This window comes from Trichoderma harzianum, assembly GCF_003025095.1.
Source record: "Trichoderma harzianum CBS 226.95 unplaced genomic scaffold M431scaffold_27, whole genome shotgun sequence".
NCBI lineage: Eukaryota > Fungi > Ascomycota > Sordariomycetes > Hypocreales > Hypocreaceae > Trichoderma > Trichoderma harzianum.
The window spans coordinates 135717-161057 of record NW_020209275.1 but is presented as its reverse complement, the minus strand read 5'-3'; the positions used below and the strand labels follow the sequence as shown (position 1 = coordinate 161057).

The 25341-nt window shown below is 53.0% G+C and overlaps 9 protein-coding genes across 9 annotated transcripts; 5 read left to right on the top strand and 4 right to left on the bottom strand.

Annotated features, from left to right (window-relative positions):
- Positions 1-607: 607 nt before the first annotated feature.
- M431DRAFT_100374 (hypothetical protein) lies at positions 608-1168 on the top strand (the record flags this gene model as incomplete). Its single annotated transcript, XM_024911200.1, has 1 exon — positions 608-1168. The coding sequence occupies one exon, from the start codon at positions 608-610 to the stop codon at positions 1166-1168; it is 561 nt and encodes a 186-aa protein (XP_024767924.1).
- Positions 1169-1805: 637 nt separating this feature from the next.
- On the top strand, positions 1806-3026 carry M431DRAFT_487854 (hypothetical protein; the record flags this gene model as incomplete). The annotated part of the gene is made up of 2 exons (XM_024916509.1): positions 1806-2387; positions 2451-3026. The coding sequence occupies 2 exons, from the start codon at positions 1806-1808 to the stop codon at positions 3024-3026; spliced, it is 1158 nt and encodes a 385-aa protein (XP_024767923.1).
- A 286-nt stretch (positions 3027-3312) lies between these two features.
- On the bottom strand, positions 3313-4563 carry M431DRAFT_100529 (hypothetical protein; the record flags this gene model as incomplete). Its single annotated transcript, XM_024911220.1, has 1 exon — positions 3313-4563. The coding sequence occupies one exon, from the start codon at positions 4561-4563 to the stop codon at positions 3313-3315; it is 1251 nt and encodes a 416-aa protein (XP_024767922.1).
- Positions 4564-5714: 1151 nt separating this feature from the next.
- On the bottom strand, positions 5715-7376 carry M431DRAFT_513818 (glycoside hydrolase family 18 protein). The gene is made up of 3 exons (XM_024920106.1): positions 7083-7376; positions 6703-7020; positions 5715-6652 (listed from the first exon to the last, which is right to left on the bottom strand). Exons 1-3 carry the CDS (start codon positions 7184-7186, stop codon positions 5896-5898), a joined length of 1179 nt encoding a protein of 392 aa, XP_024767921.1. The 5' UTR covers positions 7187-7376; the 3' UTR covers positions 5715-5895.
- Positions 7377-7506: 130 nt separating this feature from the next.
- Positions 7507-9313, top strand: M431DRAFT_21442 (hypothetical protein). Its single transcript, XM_024913490.1, has 2 exons — positions 7507-7940; positions 8019-9313. Exons 1-2 carry the CDS (start codon positions 7679-7681, stop codon positions 9056-9058), a joined length of 1302 nt encoding a protein of 433 aa, XP_024767920.1. The 5' UTR covers positions 7507-7678; the 3' UTR covers positions 9059-9313.
- M431DRAFT_513817 (hypothetical protein) lies at positions 9212-10782 on the bottom strand. Its single transcript, XM_024920105.1, has 2 exons — positions 9336-10782; positions 9212-9284 (listed from the first exon to the last, which is right to left on the bottom strand). Exon 1 carries the CDS (start codon positions 10391-10393, stop codon positions 9602-9604), a length of 792 nt encoding a protein of 263 aa, XP_024767919.1. The 5' UTR covers positions 10394-10782; the 3' UTR covers positions 9212-9284; positions 9336-9601.
- A 2143-nt stretch (positions 10783-12925) lies between these two features.
- M431DRAFT_128562 (hypothetical protein) lies at positions 12926-15027 on the top strand (the record flags this gene model as incomplete). The annotated part of the gene is made up of 2 exons (XM_024912374.1): positions 12926-13590; positions 13647-15027. The coding sequence occupies exons 1-2, from the start codon at positions 13172-13174 to the stop codon at positions 15025-15027; spliced, it is 1800 nt and encodes a 599-aa protein (XP_024767918.1). The 5' UTR covers positions 12926-13171.
- Positions 15028-15806: 779 nt separating this feature from the next.
- Positions 15807-19145, bottom strand: M431DRAFT_501318 (hypothetical protein; the record flags this gene model as incomplete). The annotated part of the gene is made up of 3 exons (XM_024918006.1): positions 15807-15989; positions 16053-16538; positions 16605-19145. 3 exons carry the CDS (start codon positions 19143-19145, stop codon positions 15807-15809), a joined length of 3210 nt encoding a protein of 1069 aa, XP_024767917.1.
- Positions 19146-21219: 2074 nt separating this feature from the next.
- M431DRAFT_100462 (hypothetical protein) lies at positions 21220-24812 on the top strand (the record flags this gene model as incomplete). The annotated part of the gene is made up of 3 exons (XM_024911210.1): positions 21220-21359; positions 21438-24345; positions 24405-24812. 3 exons carry the CDS (start codon positions 21220-21222, stop codon positions 24810-24812), a joined length of 3456 nt encoding a protein of 1151 aa, XP_024767916.1.
- Between the last annotated feature and the right edge of the window lie 529 nt (positions 24813-25341).

Genomic DNA, 25341 nt, shown 5'->3' with positions numbered 1-25341 from the left:
CCTTGGTGCTGAGACCCCCCTCTGAGCCGTCTTCCCCTAGCGCATTTGCCGTGCTGTAATGCTCCGGAGCTCATTGAGTGTGTATGCCGATAATTGCCACAGCTAGCATTGACCTTGATGCTTCCACGCTTCAGAGGCTTATAGCCTCTAAAACACATCAAAAAGTATATTATTTGTACTTGTATACCTTGGTATCCATTAGATTAAACAGGCTGTATTGCTCGTCTGATATTAAGTTAGATTAGGTACAGAGACCTAAAGTGCACGCACGCACACAGACACACTTTGTCCAGACTAACCTGAGGCCACAGAAGAGCTACCCCACCTTTTTGGCTGCGGGAGCTGCATCACGTGGCTGCCTTGGATGCTTCGCTTCGTAAACAAGAAAAGCGACACGGATCGCGTCTTTTGGTCTCCATCTCCATGCCTCCAGACTCCGCACCTGTGGTATAATCGTCATTGCATCCCTCCCGCTCGCTTTGCTGCCTCTTTTGTCTTGTCTTGTCCTCTCTTGACCTGCCCTGCCCTGCCTAGACTTGACCTGAACCGTGCTGCTGCCATTGAGCCCTTCAAATCATTCACAGCTGTCTCTGTCTGCTAGCCTGCCATGTCCTCTTTGATCGGGCAGACGTTTCTCTCCTTTGAGGAAGCCTACGATGCCATCCAGCGGGCAGAATACTCGCACGGCTTCATCACCATAAAGGAGCGGGTCAACCGCCGCAATGGCGTCGTCGTGCGTGGCGAGGTGCGGTGCCGGCACAGCGGCATCTATCGCCAGTACCATCTGAGCCGCAACAAGTACATCACCTCGACTCGAAAGACCGACTGCCCCTTCTTCTTCATCGTCGCTCGGCGCACCCGAATGGCCGACTACATCATCTCTGCGCGGTCGAGCCAGCACAACCATGAGCCCGCCAGCATGGAGGACCTGCAGAACAAGGTGCCCCGTCCCTTTGGCATCCAGGACCTGTTCCAGATGGTGGAAACTCGCCTGGCCGCCGAGGGAGCGTCGACGAGTACCATTGCTCGTGACGTTTGCAACGAACGCCCCTCGGTCAACATCTCCGAGGCTGACATCTTCTTCATCCAACGTAAACTGCGCGAAGGCCAATTCTACGCCTCCACTGAAGCCTTTATCAATAATAATAAGCCCCCCAAGAAGAACTGAGGTGGAACGAGCACGCACTGTTCTGTTCTGTCCTTGATTGATTAACCGCTAGTGGGGGTGCCTGTGCCTGCTTAACGCAGACAAGGTCATTGATGATAGCGTGTGTGCGCATAATGCCCCCTTCTTACGAGATGAGATACTCCATCCTGCTAGTGCGGATCTACCATCGACCTCATCATCATGCTTTACCCAAAACGGCAATCATATCGCGACGCCATGGCGAGTCGATTCGCGGCAGCAAATTCACCCTCAGCCGCACTTGGCAGCTTTTGAGCTGCAATCATGCCCTTTCCAATATACTTATATAGGGGAAGGAGATGCCTACGTACTCATCTCGCCTCGTACAGTCGCAACCCCATCAGGCTCAAACGGTTTCGTCGTCATTGGCTTCGTGCCATCATATACTATTTGGGTTTGGCTCTTGGGGACTTACACGGCTGTGGTCATTGAACGAGGCTGTGAGGTGCCTCCACACGATATTCAGAGGGGCTTCAGACGAGTTTATAAGTAACCAACATCAACCCTCTAATTATCCAGAACTACTACCAATTCAGTTCAATTCACTCTACAATTTTTCATCTTTGTGTACTCCCACTTCAACTTTATTCCATCACCTTCACCACTTGATACCGACACCATGCGCTTCATCGGATCAATTTGCCTACTTCTATCCGTCACCAGGGCTGTCCTTGTCCCTGGCCCGACTGGTCCCTATGCCGTCGCCATGAAAGAGCTACCTCTGACGGATACAAGCCGGCATGATCCCCTGGATCCGACGGGCAAGTCCAAAAGCCGCCGTCTCTTGGTCTCGCTCTACCTCCCAGTCGATAAATCCAGACAATCGTGCCCTGCTGTAACTGTTCCGTACATGACTCCTCCAGTCGCCGCCAGCTACGGGCAACAGGCCACTCAGGTTGGCCTGCCGGATACTCTCTATCAGCCGTTTCAGATAGAGTTTTGCGACCTCAAGAAGCTCTCACCCTGCGGCCAAGCTTCCAACAAGAACAAGAAATATCCTCTCATCCTCTTTGAGCCTGGTCTTGAGGAGTCGCGACTCATTTACAGTGCTATGGCTCGGTCCCTGGCCAGCCATGGCTATGTTGTTGTCAGCGTCGACCACCCATTTGAAGCACCTGCCATCCAGTACCCAGACGGGACCATCATTGAGGGCATCGACTTTGACCCCTCTGATCCCAAGGTTCTCCCAAAGCTTATGAAGGTAACCCGCACCCTTTTTATTCTCTCCTCACAAATAGAAATCATCATGTACTGACAATCGCAGGTGCGCACCGACGACATTACCTTCATCATCAACCAGCTCGAGAACCAAAAAGTCATGAAGCCCGTGCTCGCAGACTTCCCCGGTACCATCGATTACAAGCAACTCGCCATCTGGGGCCACTCCTTTGGCGGTGCCACCTCTGCAAATGTCATCAACGTTGACAAACGAGTCATCGGCGGTCTTGACCTTGACGGCATGGTGACGGACCCTGTTCTGAGCAGCAACGTCGCCAAGCCCTTCGTCTTGGTCGGGCACGAGGGCCACGATGACGAGGATCCGTCGTGGAACCAGTTCTGGCCTCGTCTCAAGGGCAAGCGCATGGAGCTTTCTATTGCCAACACTCAGCATGGGGCGTTCAAGGATGACTTGATGCTTGTTAGTGCTTTGAATCTTCCTGCTGCGGCGAAGGAGGCTATTGCGCAGGTTTTGGGAAGCATTGACCCGCATCAGCTTGATAAGGATCTGAATGGCATATTGATGGCGTACTTTGATTTGCTCTTCCATGGCAAGAAGCAGGCTTTGGAGGCTATTCCTCATAACTTTGCCAATGTTACTAATCTGCGGGGCAATATCTAGGGGGACATGGATGGGAGGTGGCGCATTAAGACGGATTTCATCTTGACATCTCTTTTGTATTCATTCTCATTCTCACTATAATCATTTCATTGATAGACTTTTTTTCTTCTTATTTTATTTTATTTTACACTAAGCTTGGCTCGACCATACGGGTGAACGAAGCAATATACTAATTCTATTCCAAAGTCGTATATCTCTCCACCTCCGTCATGGTCCATTCATCACAGCATTAATTACATATACAGACAAAAACAAAGAATTCCATCCCCCACGCAGCAAACCCTTCTTACAGTCCGAGACCGAAGCAGTTGGCGTAGTAAGTCACGGTAGCACTCCAATCAGAGAACATGCCGAAAACACCAACCTGTCGAGCGAGCACATCAACAAGGGTGTAAATATCACCGTCCCTCGTAACGACATCCTGGATGGAAGAGTAGTAGTAGTCGCCGTTGGCATGCACGGCAGCAATAGGGCCAGAACGCTCCAAACTCCAAGTAATAATCTTGAGGCCCAGCTTCTTAGCCTTCTTGGCGTACTCGCTGGGCACAATCTTGCCGTTCTTGCTGGTGACGAGGTACGGCAGGGGAGGAGCGACGATTTTGACCCCGTCGGCGTGGTACTGGGTGAGGTTCTTGACGGCAGCGTCCATGCCGGCGAAATCAGCAATCTCGTCGAGGTACATGGCCTGCTTGGCGAACTTGGGCTCGTGCTTGAGCCAGTAGAGGATGTCGTCGTAGAGGAAGCTCTGGGGCCAGACGCGGGAGGCGGGGATGCCCGCTTCTTTAAAGGTGTCGATGAACTGCTGCGCGTACTGCTGCTGGGTGTAGTGGCCCTTGAAGGGCATGGGCACCTCGGGGGTCTTGAGCTCGGGGGTGAACTGCAACCCTAGGGCCTTTGTCATGGCGATGTGCTCCTTGAGGGAGAGCGTGGTGCCGCAGGTGTTGTAGAGGTCGGTGCGCCAGGTTGGGATGCCGCCGAGGTAGTCTGCGGGCGTTGTGGCGCTGGCGTTGAAGCTGTCCATCTTGGAGCAGAGAGACTTGAACTCGGCGAGGGTGATGTCGCTGGTGCAGCACTTGGCCGCCGCGGGCTTGCCGTTGGCCGCGGGCTGGAAGGGCGTGGTGCACTTCTTGTTGAGCTCGGGGATGTTGACGATGTTGGTCGTGGTGTGCAGGTCGCACTGGCTATGGCGGCACACCAGCTCGAGATCCTTGGTGAAGGCGACGTCGCACTCGAGCACGCCGGCGCCCATGCGAGCGCCCGCCAGGTTGGACTCTCGCGAGTGCTCGGGGAACTGCAGCGGGCCACCACCACGGTGGGCAATGGAGAAGGAAGAAGGCTTGATCTTCATCTCCTTGCACGAGTCCAGCATGCTCTTGAGAGGGCCGTCCTCCATGCTGTCGACCAGGAAGTAAGGACGCGGGCCCAGCTCAATCTGCTTGATGGGCTTGAGGCCCTGAGCGGGATTGGGATAAGGCTTGGCCGCGACTTGGCCGATGGCAGCGAGGCCAACGGCGACGAGGGAGGGCGTGAAGTGCATCTTGATTCAAGCAAAAGAGAGAAAGAGATGTGAGACTCGAGCTGCTGCTGCCGGACAGAAACCACCAGAAACCACCTCCCCCACGACAACAGACGGCGGACTCAGACAGCATTTTATATTCTCCCCCCGATCAGAAGAGCCAATGTCGTCCCCCGAACAGGCCGGCGGTCTGCATTGGCACCCACCGGCGGATGCGGTGACATTGCGGCCATTGACGATGCCCTGGGAGCCAAGCCAAGGCCCCAAGGAGGATCCAATTTGGCAGGCTGAGGAGTTTTTTCTCACGGATCAACCACATGCCTGCCATGGAGGGATGAGAGAGTCTCGGGGCTCTTCCGGGCCAGGCGGCGAATCACGCTTGGGGGCCGGTATGGAGCCCGAGGGAAGCTGTGTGCCTGAGGCTTACGGCGTGTGGTTGCTTTCTGTTAATTCTTCCTAGATAGGTTGTTCCAGATAGATTCTGGTGTGTAGGTTTGAGTCTGTGCACTCGCTTTGGAGATTGTCTGCTCTTATACTCGCCTAATTGAAGCTGTTTCTACTGCATTGATTTTGCTGCTTCTCTTCTGCCTTCATACCTACCATTTTGCTCTGGAATCACTGTCGCGCGACACGGCCTCGACATGCTTGTCCCCTCTATTGCCTCAACTGGCTGCTAGCCCGAGAAACCCGCAGCGTGCCAGGGATCCTATGGTTGCATTGCGTCCATGTTCTTTGGATCATGTCACTCACTGGCGGAAGCGGAGATGCAGATGGGGTCTCAAATGGGTCCCCCAGAAGCATATCGGCCAGGAACTCGATAATGACAAGCAAAAGGGCCAGAACCTCCGCGATTCTCCTCTGTTCTCGATTACAGCGTGTCTAGGCCCGCGCCTGTGATTCGCCCAGCCCAGTCTCCGGCTCTGCATTTCTGCCAGGGGGTTCACCTTGGCTGACTTGTACCGAAACAATACCGAAGCCTTTTTTGCTTTAAGCTCTGGTTATTCTTAACGGCAAGGTTAATTGCTAGCCCGGGGTGGCTTTTTTGCCCTAGCCTCGCCCGCCCAGAGCCTTCTTAGCCCGAATGCCAACTTCTCTCCGTCAGCACCATCTCGTCCCATCCTGGTTTTATGTTCACATATCATGGACATATCGGGACCACGTGCGGATCTTATGGCCGTGATGCAGAATTTAGCCGGAGCGTTACATTTTCTAGCTCATAGCTCAATGTTCTCTGATGCACGCACGTGGCGAAGATTTCAAGAGGGATTCAGGAACAGAAACGCCAAGTTGTGCGTATAGACTTGTTGGTCCGGTCTGGATGACATCAAAACAGCTTTAGTGCTTGTATAGGCTCTATAGCTCGTCTTTCTGATTATCATCTCCGCTCAAGGCCTGGACGCTCTCGACAGTCGCCCTCAGATGATTAAACTGCGGAGCATCCTCGCCCAATCCCCACGCAAACACTCCGCCAAGCCGCAGCTCGCCGACAAGCCGAGGCACCTTGGTCTTGATCGTCTCTGGCCTATCGTATGACCACCACCTCTTCTCTTCAGCATCCCAATACCCGTAGCTTCCATCATCACCATAGTCGCCCAGCGCTTGGGCTTTTGCAAAAGAACTTGCCAGTTCTGACGGAACCTCGTCATGCCAGCTGAAAGCACCCGTCCTACCCAGGTCGGCTCCATTAGTCGGATCTTCCAATAATTGAGTGCGACATCCCAATGGGTGCTGATTGTCGCAATTTTCCGTCATGAACCACTTGACATAATAGCCAAGTCCGAAGTTCAATTTGTTTGGAGGTACACCGCGGTCTATATAACGCTTCATTGCTTCCAACGACTCGGCCACGCCACTGTGATGCTTGACAACAGTATCACGTCGGTTCATCATATCGTAAGTCATCACACTGATGAAATCAACGTGTTTCGAAATGGTTGGAATAGTCGAATTTGTAAAGGCCATCAGATCCCGTTCTAGAGCCGGCACTGCAATTGACAGCAATTTCCCTGTCCCTAGAGCTGAGCGAAGTTCTCCAAGGAGGAGGACGAATGCTTCAATCTCCCACCGGCGTTGTGAATTGGGAATAAGCTTATAGTCGTCACGGTTTCCACTATACGCCGTTAGTCAATGCCATTCGTTGACACTTTCAGCTCTGCTTACCCCGGATATTCCCAGTCAATATCGGCGCCGTCGGCGCCTGTAAGGTCCACCATGGCTTTGACTTGAGTAGCCCACCTCTTCCTTGATGAGTCGTCATGTGCAGCCTCTTCGAACCCTTTGGAGTCTCCCCAGCCTCCAATTGCCACCATGATTTTGGTATCCGGGTTGAACTGCTGTCGAACTGTATCCACTGTTGTAAACAAGGGGAAATCTGCCGGTGTCTTGTTTACATTAAAGACATCTGAGCGCATGAATGCCAAAATCACATGAGTGATGGAATTCACAAGATACTCATCCGACGGGACGACAACATGTTGTCTGGAGAAGCGTCAGCCACTCATCAAACAAAGTAATTATCAAGTCAAATTAAAAGAGCTCACCCTGTGAGATACATGATGCTTCGAATGGATCCGTGAACTCCCAGAGCAAGGGAGCCGGTCACCATGACCAGCCACAAGGCCGCATACACCCTCAGCTTCTGCATAGCTGGAGCTGTAAATGCCGTCAACTTGATAGTGATTGCTGCGAGGTCAAGAAGAAAGCTATGCCAAAGGCCAAATCTCGTATCAGTATCGAGCGGTGAAATCCATCAATCCCATGACTGAGCAACGCCAATTGAATTGTGTCTTTTTTTTCTCTCCTTGACGAGTGACGGGGCTCAATTATGCTGGTGACGCTACTCAGTTGACAACCGCACAGTAGCACAGTAGTACGCACAGTGCACCAACTCCAATCGATACGGCTATCTAATCTAAAGCTTCTTTATTTTTTCCTCTTCGTCTCTTGAAGGCATTGCATCAGCTGAGCTTCCAAGTGCAGCTCTGACTTTACAACTCTATTTTGTTTGACTCTGCTTTTGCTGCAGGATGACAGCATCCTCATTATAATTACCACAACTATTTTAGCAATCCTGCTCCAGGCAAATAGTCGCAATTACCTTGGTCGCCGAAGCTAAGCGGCCGCCGTCAGTCGAGCCATGTTCGAAAACACCTGCACACTCCCGCTTCACGCGGATATTTTCACCACAGCGCTGCACCCGACAGAGCCTCTATTGACTGTCGGCCTGTCCAACGGCCTTGTCGAAACTTTTCGATTGCCATCTAGCAATTCCTCAGACGACGATGCCGATGGAGACTCGAGCGTGCTCAGCGACGGTAGATCGACGATTAACTCGGTTTGGAAGACCAAGAGGCACAAGGGAAGCTGTCGCTGTCTGGCCAACTCCCACGATGGACAATGTAGGTGCCCAATTCGCCTTTGGAGAAACCTTTCCCGCTTTTACATAGGTTCGCAATACTAACAGACCAATCTCTCAGACCAGTACTCCGCCGGCACGGACGCACTGATCAAGCACTACGATACTGCTACGGGCAAAGTCATTTCAAAGTTTGCCATCCCGACCAATACCTCGCGGCCCGACGGCCCAGCATTGCTACACGTGCTTAACCCGATGAGCCTCCTTCTTGCTACGGATACCGGTGCTCTACACATTGTCGATTTGCGCGACGGCGCTCTAGGTAAAAAGCCTGCGCAAACGCACTATCCTCATTCCGACTACGTCTCGTCCATTACGCCCCTCCCGCCTTCGGAAGAAAGCACCAGCGGCTTTCCCAAGCAATGGGTTAGCACTGGTGGAACGACACTAGCTGTTACAGACGTCCGACGAGGAGTGCTTGTACGAAGTGAGGATCAAGAGGACGAACTTCTGAGCTCTTGCTTCGTGCCTGGCTTGGGGCCCAAGAAGAACAGAAACAATGGTGTCATGGTGGTTGGATCTGGATCCGGCGTGTTGACCATGTGGGACAAAGGAGCTTGGGATGACCAGCAAGAACGTATCATTGTGGATCCGGCAAAGTCTGGAGGAGAAAGCATAGACGCTGTCGTCATGGTACCCAAGGAGCTGGGAGTGGGCAAGAAGGTGGTTTGCGGCGTTGGCGATGGTAGTCTGAGAATCGTCGACCTTGTGCGGAGAGAGGTGGATACAACCCTCAATCTGAGGCACGACGATATGGAGGGCGTGGTCTCCCTAGGATTCGACTCGGAGAACCGTCTAATTAGCGCTGGCGGTCGAACAGTCAAGATTTGGGAGGAACTATCAGCGCTTCAGGGCGGCGACAGTAATAGTGAGGAAGACGATGATGAGGACGATGACGATGACGACAACGAGGATGATGATTCGGATGATGAAGAAGAAAAGCCAAACGGCAAACGCGCTGCTGAGAGCGACAGCGACGATGATAGTGATGATGGAGTGGAAGAGATGAAGCAACGGGCCAAGAGACGAAAGGAGATGCAGCAGCAAAAGCTGGGCCCCATGGGCGCTCACGGCATCTTGGGCTTTGATGGTCTAGATTAAGAGAAAACTGTACGGTTTACTGCCCTAGTGATGGGCAAGGGTTTCGGGGGGGAAGGTCTGTGTTACCTTGGTTTGTGATACCTTGAGGGCTCGAGGGATCGAGCAGAGCTCACATGATTTATATAACGATAGCATTGCATATCTAGGTGTGCTCGACGAATGGTTATTGTTGAAACGAATCCCTTCGATTCGTTTCTTTTCCACCCAATCTGATCTGACTAAATACCTAAATTGAGTTAATAGCCCAAAACCTCGAGGCCGATTTCTCAAATCGTACCTCTTTGTTCATTATTTTCATCATCCTGACTTCCACTTGATCTGACGGGAAGTGTGAGTCTGTCGGAGAGCTTCTCGCTCTGCCTTCTGATGGTTTTTATTGGTGTGACAGATGTTGCGATGCGACTGTATAGTTTTGATGACGCTCGTTTCAAGGGATCATGCTGAAGATGATCGGTTCAAACATCTGATAGTCCAGACAAGTGCTGCAGACAAGCTGAGCTAACGGCGGGCTGAAATGAGACTGATGAGAATGCCAGGTCTTCTTCAGATACCAGGCAAGTTGATGTAGCTCCACTGAGACGTTCTGCTCTGCGCGGACCGCAATACGGGCGAGTTTGCGCCTGTCGCAACATCCGGACCGACAAGAACAAAGTCGGCTTCGGCTTCAGTCTCAGTATCATCGCAAGCTCCCGATGGCGCAGAAAATCGTCTTATACGACTCTCCGTCAGCCTCTTATCATATAGTATGACCATCGGCAAATTCCTCCCGCCATCATCGCTGCGCACATCACCTCCCTCTTCGCATATCCTCGAATCGCCGCAGTCTTCTTCCCCCGGATGCCCCCACGGAGGGAGATCGCCGCCAGCCGCCCCGCTATGCATCGTCGGGACGCAGATGTGCGGAATGCTCATCTTGAAGCTGATTCGTCTCGCCAGCGCAACAGCCCGGGGCCCTCCCACGCTGATGATGGAGTCTCGACCGGCTAGAATCGCCGGACCGGGATGCGTATCCAACGATATGAAGCAGGCGTCTAGGTTCGGCAGCAGAGCGCGGATGCGGTTGGCGAGGGAGAGGCGAGACGGGCTGTATATAACGAGAGGGCACGAAAGGCACAGCTTGTTGAGCTCTGTTGGGAGACTGGCGAGGGCGTCGTGGCCAAACACGACTCGGGGCGATACGGACTCGAGCTTGGAGACGAGAGAACGAGATGGACGGCGGTGCGAGCGAGAGGAAGGTGAGCGAGACGCTTTGTGAATGCTATGCGAGCGAGAGGAAGGCGAACGAGATGCTTTTTGAATGCTACCCGACTTGGAATGGGGAGAGGTAGATGGCATGACTTTGTAGTGTTGAAAATTGGTTGCGAGTTTCAAAGAACTAGCATCTAACAATCTTTGGAACAAGTAAATGCTGTTCTCTATGGGACGATCCTTTTATTCATTTTTTGGCAATTTTTCCCTTCCGCCACTCCATCATAGAGTGGCGAGAACATGGGAATTCTGGAAATCCCCATAACTTTTCCCATGTTTGCATGTGCGGCGCACTGTTAGACAGACTGGACCCTTAAAAGCAAAAAAAAAGGCAAAGGTAACGGCAACGGCGAAAGGAAGGGAGCGAAAAAAATTCCAGAAGTCCGGGCCGGTAGCCGAAAGGGGACCATGATCGACTTGTATGGCTTTCCGGAATTTGTGTTCCGGTTTTGGAGGCGCCAATGAGATGGGCAATATGGGATAGTTGGAAGGGGGGCGTGACAGCGGGAGTGGCGAAATTTTGGGTTGGGGATTGGGAGGTTTTTATTGCTACTTTTATGGGGTTTGCCGTTCACGTTGTGAGCTTATTGGTGAGGGGGATATAATTGGAGCAAAGTCTCTGTTTATGTGTGTGATTGAATGTAGGTCTTAGAGAGTGGTGGATGTCATTCAACAATTTGTTTACTGTGAGATGATTCATATAGTAGGCGCTTGTTCTGCTTTCGGTTATTAGGGGCCCTTTAATGTCATCATGTTCTAAACAATGCCCAAGAAGAGGCGTATGAATCAGGATCTACTAGAAATGGCAGACTATACGTCAAAGTAAACCAGGAAACAGGATGAAAAGGAGCTGGCTGTAGTAGAGTGCCGTCTAGCTTCATCGCCCACACCCTTTACATATCAGCAAGGCAGTCTGACGGCTGTCAAGGCAGTTTTAATATGACACAGTGTTAACCATGACAAAGACAAACATGTGTGTAGTCCTACCTATTGCTGATGTTTCTGGTCAGAAATGCTTGTTATAAGTACTTAAGTTGCAAACCGAGGCTTCTGCTCACATGTCTCATCTCTGATAGGAGAGCTTGATTGAGATCCGTCAATAAGCCAACGCATCAATAGTGTCGTATATAAAAAAAAAAATGCAGCAATGTATTGAGTGATAGCCCACAGCGCATTGCTTTGTATATTTGGAAACTTATCAAAATCCAGATATTTTAACATTGTCTAGTAATTCATCGTTCGGGACAGTCGCCGTGAAGTACGTGTTCATGGTCGCCCATGTGAGGCTTCATAAGCTCCAGGGTAAGCTGAACTATAGCGCTCCCCAAGGAAGGCACGACTCCCATCCTTCTGCCGTCTTACAAGATGCTCACCACCTATTAATCTAATCACATTTGCAAATCTTGATTTTACATCATCTTTCTTCTACTTTTCTTCTTCTCATCCAAGCTGAAAGCCTTATCAGTCCAATTAGACGGATGCCTCGGAACGCAGACATGCCGCCACCACGTTAGAAATCATTGCCCATCACCAGCATCATCTCGCCTCTTCGTCAGCCGCATGGCGTGTCGACAACACCAAAGTCAGGAACAAAGGCCCGGAGAGCGCCTTTTCATTTGAGCGCCTGCATCGGAGCTCACCGAGTGCTTGCCAGCAGCCAGCACACGGAGAACCCCTATCTAGAACCATCTCAAATATCGACAGACGGGATAATCCCCCTAGTAATGCGCTAAGTCTGGAGAAGCCCTGCAGTAGCTGACCCGAGATAGATAACGATCATGAACAACTGATCTCTTATCGCGGACAGTCACTATCAGCAGCGATGGAGCTGAACCCCCATGTCTCCCGCAATCAGGCCCCGCAGAGATGCCGGAACAAGGCAAGGCTCTTCATTCTGGATATGGCTTCCCCCACAAGAAGAGCGTCCGCTGGCTGCCTTGTCCGGGGAATTCACTGCTAGGGCCGTCGGTCGTCCGGAATGCGATGCTGCAATGCCGGTGTCGAAAAAGGTGGTATGATGACTGATGGAAATGATCCTACAGACAAACACCGTTGCATTCATCTGATGGTGTTTCCCTGATCGACGAGATGAGGCACAGGCATGAGAGAAAAAGGCTCCGATATAGCCGCCATCTTCAATGCAGATACTCCGCATGATACGCTGATCCAGGCGTCATACCCCTTAGCTGGATGCGTATATCTTTGGCATGGTCCCATCAACAATTGGCTGGGCATGATGCGAACCACTCTGTCGACATCAGCTCCTCGATTCATGCCGGCCAATAATTTGCTAGTTTCAACGCAATTCCGCAAATAAATCTTCGTTTGTCCGAACACTGGCTATTGGCATCGGCATTAATCGACGCAGCCATATCCATTCAACCACTCACAATTCGGAAAAGATAAGCAAAAGCCGGGGCCCATCAACCTGGTCCATCCACACCATCGGCCAGCCGTTGGCAAAAAAATAGTTATTGATTGCATTACTACGCCCTTTGCTTATCGTATCTGAAAAAGTGGAAAGATTTTTAAGGAAGCAATTAATTATATATCACCAGCTGCCCTTGTGGTGCGATTGATACCGAGGTGTATTCAACAATCGCATCCACTGTCTGTGTTACGGTCCTATTCTTCTTCCTCCATCTTGTCCTTTTGCAATACAGGTTATTCTGCTGGAAGTAATTGGGGACCTATCAGCTGGGTCATCTCGAGTTTCTCGTTCGTGACAGCATAAACTTCTGATTTAGCATCAACGTAGGCTTCAGCAGGTTTGCCACCAACAACCGCCAGGTTTCGACCCTTTGACCTGATCGCTGCCCCCAAAAACATTCAACTTGGTTCTGCCTACATCCATCTCATCTCATCATGGATGAAGGCACTGGACCTACGACCATCACCCCCGAAACCGCTCCTCGGTGGTCTCTTAGCCGTCGACTTCGGTCCCTCCGTCGAGCCTTTACAACCCGCGATGGCCTTCTCGGCGACTACAACTATGGCGTCCTGTTCCGGCCCAATCTCCCATTCATGTCCAAGGGCTCAGGGGGTGGAAAGAGTCCATTCTTTGGTCTCAATGATCGCATGCCCGTCTTCCTGGGTCTGCTACTAGGGCTACAACATGCGTTGGCCATGTTGGCTGGCATCATCACGCCGCCGTTGATTCTGTCGGGTCCGGGCGGAGCCAACTTGTCGACTGAACAACAACAGTACCTGGTTTCCACGGCGCTGATTGTATCCGGAATCTTGTCAAGCATTCAGATCACGAGATTCCACATCTACAAGACTCCGTAAGTTGTAAGAAATCATGCATACCGCCCCATGGCGTACTGAACCAATGTTATAGCTACTATCTCGGAACTGGACTTATATCCGTCGTGGGTATCAGCTTCAGCATCATCCCCGTTGCCCAAGGAGCGCTTAGTCAAATGTATGTCAATGGATTTTGTCCCTCAGACGCCGCTGGCAATCCTCTGGCCTGCCCTCGTGGATACGGTGCTCTACTGGGAACCTGTGCGGTCTGCGCCTTGCTCGAGATGCTACTGTCCTTCATTCCGCCTCGCATCCTACTCCGAATGTTTCCCCCCATCGTTACGGGCCCGACAGTCATGCTCATTGGCATCAACCTCATAAAAAGCGGCTTCCAGGACTGGATGGGAGGAAGTGGCTGTACAACCTCTGCTCTGTGTCCTGGCACTGGCGCACCACATGCTCTGCCTTGGGGTTCTGCCGAGTTCCTTGGCTTGGGGTTCAGTGTCTTCGTCACAATCATCATATGTGAGCGCTTCGGATCTCCCATTATGAAGTCGACGTCTGTTATCATCGGCCTACTGGTGGGGTGTATCATTGCCGCTGCCTGTGGCTATTTCGATCGATCCGGCATCGACTCTGCCCCAGTCGCCTCTTTCATCTGGGTACATACATTCCCCTTGTCTGTCTATGGACCACTAGTGCTTCCAGTGCTTGCCGTCTTTATCGTCTGTCTTACCGAGTCCATCGGAGACATCACCGCCACCTGTGATGTTTCCCATCTTGAGGTCGAAGGCATGATCTACGAGTCTCGTATCCAGGGAGGAGTCCTCGCGGATGGCCTCAACGGCTGTCTCTCAGCCCTCATGACCATGACGCCGATGAGCACCTTTGCCCAGAATAACGGTGTTATTGCGCTTACCCGCTGCGCCAACCGCAAGGCCGGATACGCCTGTTGCTTCTTCCTCCTTGTCATGGGCATCTTTGCCAAGTTCGCTGCCGCTCTCGTCGCTATCCCGTCTTCGGTCCTCGGCGGTATGACGACCTTTCTCTTCTGCTCTGTTGCTGTCTCTGGTATTGCCATCATCTCGCGCGGCGTGCCATTTACGCGCCGGAACCGTTTCATCCTCACTGCCGGCCTGGCTCTTGGCTACGGAGCGACTCTGGTGCCTAATTATTTCGATAAAGTCTTTACCTACCATGGAGACAATAAGTCACTTAGCGGCTTCCTCGATGCTATTGTTCTCGTTATGGAGACTGGTTTTGCCGTCACGGCGGCGGTGAGTATGATTCTGAACTTGTTGATTGAGGAGGAGATGGAGGATGATATCAGTGCGGATGGCGATGACGATGTGGACGCGGTTCGCAACGTTAGTTCGTTTCCTGTGAAGAAGTATGAGCAGAACAATGATAGCGATGAGATTCAGGATATAGAAGAGGGCGGCTCAAACACCACAAGAGGGGAAAAGCAGGCCTAATCTAAGCAAAAAGGTCTGATATAAAGAAGAAGAAAAGAAGAAGACGTCAATGAATCAAAACAGAGGAAGCCAGCCCAAATGTGGTGGATTAGTATTTCCATATCATGTATTACAGATACCCCAACTCATAAATACACTACTTGTTATAATATCCCAAGGGAACCAAGAATGCTTTCAAGTAAAACAAATAGCCTTAAACACCGCCATGCTCATCTTCTCAGCTGCCTGGGTATGTCTTCTTTGTTTTTCTCTGGCTCAGCTAAATCCTCCCTCACCACCTCTCCCCTTGAAAAACCGCTTCGAACCTACTTCTCCGTAGTCGTCGTCTTCGCAGCCCCTTCTCCCAAAATAAATGAATAAAGAAAAACCCCTCGAATTTCTTATCAAAAAATGCGCCGCGTTTCCTTGGTCTTTCGTTCGTTTCCTTCTCCTCCCTTCATTTTCATGTCCCGCATAATACCGATGATCCAGAAATATCAGTGATCTACCTAATAGTGCAAAAAAAAAAAAGTAAGAAAAATAACCTGAGGGAATCCCCAACGTCCACCGTAAGGCACCATCTGAAAATGAATAGAGACGAAACCGTCTCGTAAAGAAAAAAGAAAAAAAAAAGGTAGCCAAACCACGTATCGCGAAATACGCCTCTTCCCCCTATTTTTGTCCAAACGCAAAAAAGTCTGGTGATGTGCTATTAGTCGAGATTTCCGGGAGAAAAGGGGGATGAATTGGCATCAATCTCCCACTCGCCCGTTTGTGTTGTAAAATTAAGTAATTGCTTTTCATGGTCTAGGAGCAAACTCTTTGGCTTTCCGTGCCAACAGTCGTACATTGTCCACGAAGCCCTCCACCAGCTCTTGGTATCTATGGGGGGCACCGCTCATGGCTCTTCGTCCTTGGTCGAGGAGCGCTAGATGATTCAACTCGATTTCGAGCTCGTGTTCCTTGTCCATCCGTTGGGTATTCTGCACATTCGTGTTAGCTTGCTGGGAGAGAAGGGTGGGATAAGAGGATAGGATAAAACATACACCCGGACCATTGACGGCATGAGTAACTTGTGTGAGGTCAATTTGGTAGTGACCTTGCTTGTAGCTCAAGCGATCCTTGTTGCGATCAGGTTGTCGATCCGACTTGTTCGCCGACAGCTGCTCTAGCTCCTCAAGGGATCCGTCCCAGTTCATTTCAAGGTTGATGCTTATGCGGCAGTCCATCGGGGCCATGGGCATATGTAGGTCAATGTCTGCCACACGCGCCTTGATAATCTTGTTTAGGATCTGGTTCGTCTTTTGGTCATATGTCACTCGTACTCGAACATTTCGACTGCGTGAGCCAAGACGGGCCCGCACGCATCCGGGAAGGTGGCCATGCATCTCTGGAGGCAGATCGTAGAAGCGATCAATCTCCCGTCTGTGCTTGTAAATGACGGGGACTCGCTTGGCGCCGCCATTGGGGTTCCGCGGGTCTGTCTGTATGACGACGTTGTTGAGGTAGTCGTTGAATGATTTGTGATGTGCCTATGTCGGGTTAGTTGAGCATACGAGACAAGAATGGCGGTAGCCATAGTGGCCATGTTGACGTACCTCAGTCATGCTACTCCTGAATGCAACCCGCCCGTTGTCGTCAAGGATGCATTCAGTAGCAACAAAGCGGTCCACGCGCTGGTTTGTATCTTTGTCGATGAGCGTGCCCAGCTTAGCTTCAATCTCAAACTGGATTCCCCTGCTTGTAATTTCTTGTATGTCCTGGTTGCTAACGACGTTGACGAAGAGGAAATCGGCCACGTTCTTGGACAGCTCCTCAATGGGCTTAACACCGGCGATGCTGGCTTCCCACGGACCTAATATGTCTTGGGGGTCAGGCTCAGCACTGGCTGGCTGCTGGCTGACACTGGCTTGTTGATTTCTCCTTGCTTCCGGCGAAGGCTGGCGGCTAGGGTGCTCGTTCTTGACGGCAGGCTCGTGCTTGCCATTGAGGGCCGTGTTTATGTGGGAGTGAATTCGCTTCTGGAGAACAAAATTGACATTGGTTGGTAGCTTCCTACCCAGAGTGTGAACGCTCAGGGCCCAGATTGGCGGCTGGGAGTGCCTTGCCCGCCTTTTCCTGGGCAGGATAGGAGATGCCGACTTTTTGATGCGTTCTGCGTAGCCGCCATTGACCTCGCCGGGAGGTGGCTTCGATTCCTTATACTCCAATTCGCCAGGGCTCATGTTGAGATCCTCCAGCTTGCGCTTTGCAGGCGTTACCGCTCGGTCTGAATCGATCGCCATGGGGTGGACGCTGAGGGAAGATCTCGCGGCTCGGTCCGCCGAGGCCGGGGTAGCGTCGGGATTGCTAGGGATGGAGCCGAGCCTGGTCTTGGGACTAACGGACAGACTCTGCTCTCGGCCTTGTTGGGATCGTGGGTGCTGGGTCGACTCTGTAACGGGCGAGGAGCCGTGGGAGGAGTGCGAGGACAGGCGATGGGCAGGGGTTGCAGGTGGCGGCGGCGCTGGTTTTGGCGACGGCTGAGTTTGTGCCTGAACCTGAGGCTGAGGCGGAGCCTGTGCCTGCGCCGGGATCTGGGTCGGGGTCTGGGTCGGGGTCTTTGCCGGAGCCTCAGTCGGGATCGAGGATTGCGCAGAAGGTGGACGAGCCTGTGCCTGTGATTGAGCGTGTGAATGTGGTTGTGATGGCTGTGGTGGTGGTTGTTGTTGTGCCTGAGGCTGCGGCGGCCGGGAGCTCAGCGGAGCCGGTGCCTGTGCCTGGGGCTGGGGCTGTCCCTGAGGCTGATGCTGCTGATGCCGAGTCTGTGCCTGTGACTGCAACTGAGACTGTGACTGTGAGGGCGACGGCGATTGCAATTGTGCCTGTGGCTGGGGCTGCAATGGCGGGTGGGAGAGCGAATGTGAATGTGCGTGTGCATGTGCCGGAGCTGGAGCGCCCGTTATGGAAGACACAGACATGCGCTGCTGGTACGGGCTTGGCGGTTGAGCAAAAGCTGTCGAGGGCTGCCGCACGCCGCTAGCACTGCCAGGAGGACCCAAAGGGGTTGGCGGCTGCGAATTGGAAGGGTGGCGGCTGTAATCCGGGAGTGGAGGCTGCGCTGCAGGGACTGGGCTGCCCTGTGCGTAGGGCCCATAGTGCTGCTGAGTCGCTGTCGGTGAGTGCTGGGGGTACTGGAGCGAGGAAGACGCGCTGCTCGTCCTGACAGGCGACGGTTGAAGTTGAGGTTGATGAGGCCCGGCGTGTGATTGCTGCTGCTGCTGCAATGGCTGCTGCAATGGCTGTTGCAATGGTGTTGGCGGTTGTGATTGTTGTCGCTGCTGCTGCTGTGGTGGCATGTACTGACGCATTTGCTGTTCCCGTTGCTGCTGCTGCTGCTGCTGCTGCTGGTACGTGGCCAGTTGTGGGCTCTGCTGCGGATAGCTGTCTCGTCTTGGGTCCTGGTATTGGTTCGGATACTGCCGCTGGATTGGGCTGACCATGTCCGGAGGCTGCTGCTGCTGCTGCGTAGGGAATGGATAGCCCGCACTGCCTCCAGGCGTCGTGGACGAGGTCGGTGACGGCCGGTAGGGTGACGCTATCACGGGGCCAGAGCCTGACCTCGAGCTGCCGGGCGAGCGAGGGTCATGATGATATTGACTCGGCGGTTGGAGCGGCGGCGGCGCAGGTACTGGCGTAGATCGGGATTGGGATTGATAGTGGCCCGGGGCCTGGAAAGGCGACGTCGCAGGATAGGCGTTGGAAGGACGCTGCTGCTGCTGCATTTGTTGTACCTGCTGCTGATGTGCCTGCTGGTGTTGCTGGAGCTGCTGTGGATGCTGTTGCTGCGGCTGAGGGTAATGGTGAGATTGAGGCTGAGGGTAAGCATGTCGATGCGGGTGAGGCTGCTGTTGCTGTTGGTGAGGGTGCGGATAGTCGTGCATCGCAGGCTGCTCGGCCGGCGATGCTTGAGGCGGCGGCTGCTGCTGCGAATACTCGCCCGGAGTGTACTGGGCCGGGCTGGGAGCATGACGAGGCTGCTGCTGCTGCTCTTGCTGCTGACGTTGCTGTTGTTGCTGCTGCTGAGCGGCCGGCGGAGGCCTTGGGGGAGCGCGGTCGCCATTGTTGTCGGACGTGTTGAGAACCGACCGGAGATCCATGGCTGCTGGGCCTTTGTCACACGGTCGTGTGTCTTTTTGCGCGAGACGATGGATGGGACTGGACGGTGGGCTCAATTGTCCAGCATCCAGAGCCGCGCTCTCGTGCGCCTGGAGGAGCGACGGCAAGGATTCGTCGGCGCCGGGGATTTTTAGATGGCAGTCGAGGGCGCAAAGGATGCAGGGCCGTCCGAGTCGCAAACGGACATTTCTCGAGCTTGCACGGGATGACGAGGGTTCGAGGCTGAAGAGGCTGAGGCGTCGCGATGCGTTTCCTTGGTGGGGGAGAGTGAACAAGGACAAGGCAAGGACAAGGCCAAGGCGCGCAACAAGCTCGGCCGGGCTGTTGGTTCTGGATCTGGCCAGAGACAGACAATGGGCAGATGCGCGTCGACGAGGGGACTCGGTAGTTGCGGCCGCTATGGCTATGGGGTGGTGGATTGAGGTATCACGGACGGTTCGCGCAGGGATGGGTATCTGGATGGATGCGCCTAGGACACTTTTTTTTCTTCCGTGATGGCCCTCTAAAGTAGGCTCGGGGCCTACAGGCGCAAGCAACCAGGCGCTATCCAGCGACGATGGCCAGTGGCGTCTGAGCGCTGGGCTGGGCTCAACTGTTAGTTAGTTCTAGGTCACTCGAGTTGAATTGCTTTGAGTCACCACCAGAAGCAGAAGCACGCACATGCAATCAGATGCAATTAAATGCAATCAACAATTCGCAATTCGCACTCGGGCGGCCCAGACCAGACCAGAACAGGCCGGGTCTCCAAGGGCCCTTTTAATGGTTTTTTTCTGTTCCATGTCTGTCTCTCGCGTGCAGCTCTCCTTGTCCCTCCTTGCATTATGGCCCGTCTACTGATTTGCCATGCATCCGAAACCTGACAATTCGGGCAGCAGGGTGGAGAAGACAGAGCACAGGTACCCCGACGTAGCATCAGCCGCACGCGTCTTTGCTTGTACCTCTCTCTGCCATGTGCTTTCCACTTTGTAGCACTCATCCAGCATCATTACCACCACCACCCTCATGTCTCTACTGCTGTTTGTGTGACTTCTCCTTGTTATTCCTCCCCCACTGCCATTGTTTGCTCTATATGTACCTACCTATCAGACAGTACATCCACACACAAGACAGGTTCGTAATTCCCCCCCCGTGCACAGCAGAGCTTATCGTCCCGTGTTGAGTTGCGCCATTGCTAGCCTTGTGCTTTGCGCTAGTCCGTCTCCTGCATGCCCAGCCCTCTGGCGACTGGCTGGCTCAGCCTTCTGTCTCAAATTGCATGAAAAACCTCGACGTCGCTAGTCTGCTTGCGGCCTAGCCCTTGGTAGCCTGATTTGCCTTTTTCCTCTTGCGCTTCGGTTTTTGCAGCCTGACCAGAGAGAGGTGCTTGATGTCACGTGGCGGAATTACTACAAGGAGGACTAATGCAATGGCCATTGTCTGGGAGCTTATTACTGGCGGAGTGCGTATTACATAATCGATCCAAACGCAGCACAGCACCAGTGACAGAATTAGTAGGTACATGTACGTGCAGTATATTACAAGTGACGGAAGCTCAAAGAACAATGAGGCTGTTGGAAATAGACCATTGATATCTGAATTTTGCTTGATACATTCTGTCTCTTATTAATACTACTAAGTCTTCTTCTTGTAATAAATACTGCATCACGTACATACATACGATAACAGCTGAGACACAATTACACAATCCGCTGCATGTCTTGTTTATTTTGTCGCCGAATCAGCTGCCGCTCCCTGACCCCACCTTAACCCCGAAGTTACAAGGCGGCAGGCAGAGCTGTGCCTGACGTGGACATGGACCTTGTTTGTCCACAGCCAAAGAACAAGCATCATCCGTCAACCAGCTGCTTATTCACCAACTTAAACCACCGGCTCTGCATTGCTCTGCGCAGCTCTGCTGAAGCTCCTCCGTCTCGTTTCTTTTCTTTCCATCTAATTGTTACTCTGGGCATGCACACATCGCCTTCTGCTGCCCTCTAATCGCCATCGCATTCCTCGCATTCTCTTCCCTTCCACGCCGAACTCGCCCCTCGATCCAGCTCTTGAAAAGCTCACAATATGCCTGGCTTGGTGTCGGCTACAGGCGTGCTCGCCTTCCTGGCCGATGAGGAGCCCGAGCTCCGAGTCTTTGCCCTGCAGACGCTCAACGACGACATCGACACCGTCTGGACCGAGGTCGCCGGCAGCTTGAGCCAGATGTATGTTCTGTTCCTGCGCTTATCTCGACAGTAGCATCCGTCGTCCCCGTCCCCAACTAACCTTGTGTGTGATTGTAGCGAGGCCCTCTACGAAGACGAGTCCTTCTCCGAACGCCAGCTGGCTGCCCTTGTGCTTGCCAAGGTCTACTACCATTTGCAGGCCTACAATGACAGCATGGTCTTTGCCCTGGCTGCGGGGGACCTGTTCAAGATCGACGCCCCCGGCGAGTTCGAGGAGACCATCATCTCCAAATGCGTGGACCAGTACATTGCCGCCACCTCGGCCAAGCATGCCGTTCCCAAGGCTGCCAAGCCCTCCGACCTGCCTGAGCTGTCCACAACCTTTGCCAGCTCGACCGAAGGCGCCGTCATGTCTCCCACGACTCCCTTCTCTCACACCACCCTGCCGCCCAAGTCACTACTTTCCCGCGCCTCCATCGACAATACCATACTAGATGCCACTTTCCAGCCTGTAACAAAGCAAGGCCGCTCGGGCTCCATCACCCAGCTGCCCAACAACGCAGCTGAAGCCTCTCTGCAGAGGATCATTGATCGCCTTTTTGAGAGCTGCTTGAAGCAAGGCCGGTACAGGCAAGTGGTCGGTATCGCCGTCGAGGCCAAGAATCTCGACATCCTCAGGAGAGTCATCAAGCGTGCCAGTGAGGATGAGAAGCTATCCAAGGTAAAGGGGCCAGAGGGGCAGCCAGGGCCCGCTGAGGAGCTGATGGAATACATACTGGGCATCTGCATGGACATTGTCCAAGAGAGGGCCTTCCGCACTGAAATCCTGCGGTTGATTCTTGATCTTCTAAGCGAAATCCCAAACCCCGACTACTTTGCCATTGCGAGATGTGTCGTCTACCTCAACACCGACGAGGAGGCATCCCGCATGCTGCGCAGTCTCGTTGACAAGGGCGATCGTACCGCTATTGCCAACGCATACCAGATCGCCTTTGATCTGTATGACAATGGCACCCAAGAATTCCTGGGCAAGGTCCTGTCTTCTCTCCCTTCAGGAGAACCACCAAAGAAGGAAGAGGCCGAGGGCGGCGACAAGGCCGAAGAGAGCGAGTCGCTGCTAGAGAACCAGCAGGCTGCGCCCGAAGATGAGCTGCCGGAAGACGTGGCCAAGGTCTACCGAAACATCCGATCCATCCTCGACGGTTCCAAGACTATCCGCCTTAACCTCGAATTCCTCTACCGCAACAACCACACCGATCTGAGCATCCTCAACAAGGTCCGAGATAGCCTCGAGGGCCGCAACTCCATCTTCCACACTGCCGTCACCTTTTGCAACGCCTTTATGAACCAGGGCACAACAAACGACAAGTTCTTCCGGGACAACCTCGAGTGGCTCGGAAAGGCAGTCAACTGGTCCAAGTTCACCGCCACCGCTGCCCTCGGTGTCATCCACCGTGGCAACCTGTCTCAGTCTCGAAAGCTTCTTGAGCCATATCTGCCCAAGCAAGGTGGTCTTAGCAATGGTTCCATCTTTAGCCAGGGAGGAGCTCTGTATGCCTACGGCCTCATTCACGCCAACCACGGTGCCGGTGCTCTGGAGTACCTCAAGATGCAATTCGGCCAGGCTGAAGAGGAGGTTGTTCAGCACGGTGGCGCCCTGGGCCTGGGTATTGCCGGTATGGGCACCGGCGACAGCGAAATCTTCGAGAAGCTCAAGGAGGTCCTCTTCCAAGACTCTGCCCTCAATGGTGAGGCAGTTGGATTGGCCATGGGTCTCATCATGCTTGGCACTGGAAACGTCAAGGCCCTCGAGGACATGATCACCTATGCCCACGAGACGACCCACGAGAAGATTGTCCGCGGTGTCGCCATCGGTATGGCGCTCATCATGTATGGCCGCCAAGAAGGCGCTGATGTGTTGATTGAGGGCCTGCTCAATGATCCGGATCCCACTCTGCGATATGGTGGTATCATGACCGTTGCCTTGGCCTACTGCGGCACAGGCAGCAACAAGGCTATCCGCAAGCTGCTTCACACTGCTGTGAGCGATGTCAACGATGACGTTCGCCGAATTGCCGTCATGAGCTTGGGTTTCATCCTCTTCCGCAAGCCCGGCAGCGTCCCCCGCATGGTCGAGCTGCTGTCCGAGTCCTACAACCCTCACGTCCGATATGGTTCCGCCATGGCGCTGGGTATTTCTTGTGCCGGTACTGGCCTTGACGAAGCCATCGATCTTCTTGAACCCATGATGAAGGATCCCACCGACTTTGTTCGACAGGGCGCCCTCATTTCCCTGGCCATGATCATGGTTCAACAAAACGAGGTCATGAACCCCAAGGTGGCTTCCATCCGAAAGACGCTCAAGAAGGTGGTTGGTGACCGCCACGAGGATGCCATGACCAAGTTTGGTGCCGCCCTTGCTCTGGGTATCATTGATGCAGGCGGCCGCAACTGCACCATTGGTCTGCAAACCCAGACCGGCAACCTCAACATGGCTGGCATTGTCGGTATGGCAGTTTTCACTCAATACTGGTACTGGTTCCCCTTTACCCACTTCCTGTCTCTGAGCTTCTCGCCCACTTCCATCATCGGCCTCGACCACGACCTGGAGATGCCAGACTTCAAGTTCCACTGCGCCACCCGCCAGAGCCTCTTCGATTATCCCCCCGAGCAAGAGATCAAGACTGAGGAGGGCCCGGCTCTTATTGCGACGGCTATCCTGTCGACTACAGCTCAGGCCAAGAGAAGAGCCCAGAAGAAGGAGCGGGCTCAGCGTCACGAAAGCATGGACATTGATAGTGCCCCCGTAAAGAGCGGAGACAAGATGGAAGTGGATGATGACAAGGTTAAGGAGGAGGGCAAGGACAAGAAGGAGTCTGACGATAAGGAGGCAGCTTCTACCGACTCCAAGAAGAAGCCCGAGAAGGAAAAGGTCGGATACGAGTTGGAGAATATGAGCAGAGTTCTGCCTGGCCAGCTCAAGTACATCAGCTTCCCAGCCGGCCGATACAAGCCAGTCAAGAAGGTAAATTCCTCCCATTCGATTGCTGATAGTATAACATACGCTAACTTTGCTTTTTCTAGCCAACCGGCGGTCCTCTTCTCCTCGACGACACTCAGCCTGATGAAGCCAAAACACTTCTGGAGGAGAAGCTGAAGAAGGTTACTACTGAGCGTGCCCCTGTGGCTGGACAGACGCTTGGTAGAGGTGGTCGCTCTGCGGGAGGCCCCTCTATCCTGGAAGGCATCTCAGATTCCGGCAGGGGTCTCTCTGGCGTCAACCCCGTTATGGAGCAGCTGTTGCGCAGCCAGGGACGATCTCCCTTTGGCCTCGTAGACCCTCAGACTCCCGGAGGCGCCGACATTGGCTCGGGCGCAGCTGCAGCCGCCGGAGTGCTTACGGCGGTGGATGAGGATGGCGAGGGAGACGAAGAGGCCACTGTGCCCAACGCGTTTGACTACTTTTCCGATGGAGAGGATGAGGAGGAGTAAGGGATGATAGGGTAGAAACAATGGGTTCCTGGGTGGAATGGCTGTGACTTGGTGCAGATTTGTATCAGTATACGGATTAGAACGGGAGGCACCCGGCTTGGCTGCCTACGTGGAACAAGTCTTTTTTTAAACAAGGACGGCTAGGAGAGGCGAGCAATGCTGTAAAATATACAAAAAATTACAAGTTCTCACAGCATATTTTTTTTCTAGAATAAGCACTGTGATTTGATATGGATGGTAACAGTACAATCTTTCCGTGTCTTGAGTATTATCATGATTTTACATGTAATCAGCCTCTGGTAATCGACATGAGTGATGCACTATTCGGATCTTGATGTAGACGACAGCTATCAAAGTAATTAATCTTGACCTGTTTTAAGGGGTATATATATATATACAAAAAATGACATCCAACTCCAGTCCTGTCTCTCTACCAAGAAATGATATGCTATGTATGCTGAACCGTTCCACGTTATCATAAGAGAACACACGCTCCCAGACCAAAAGAAAATAAGAAGAAGAAAAAAAA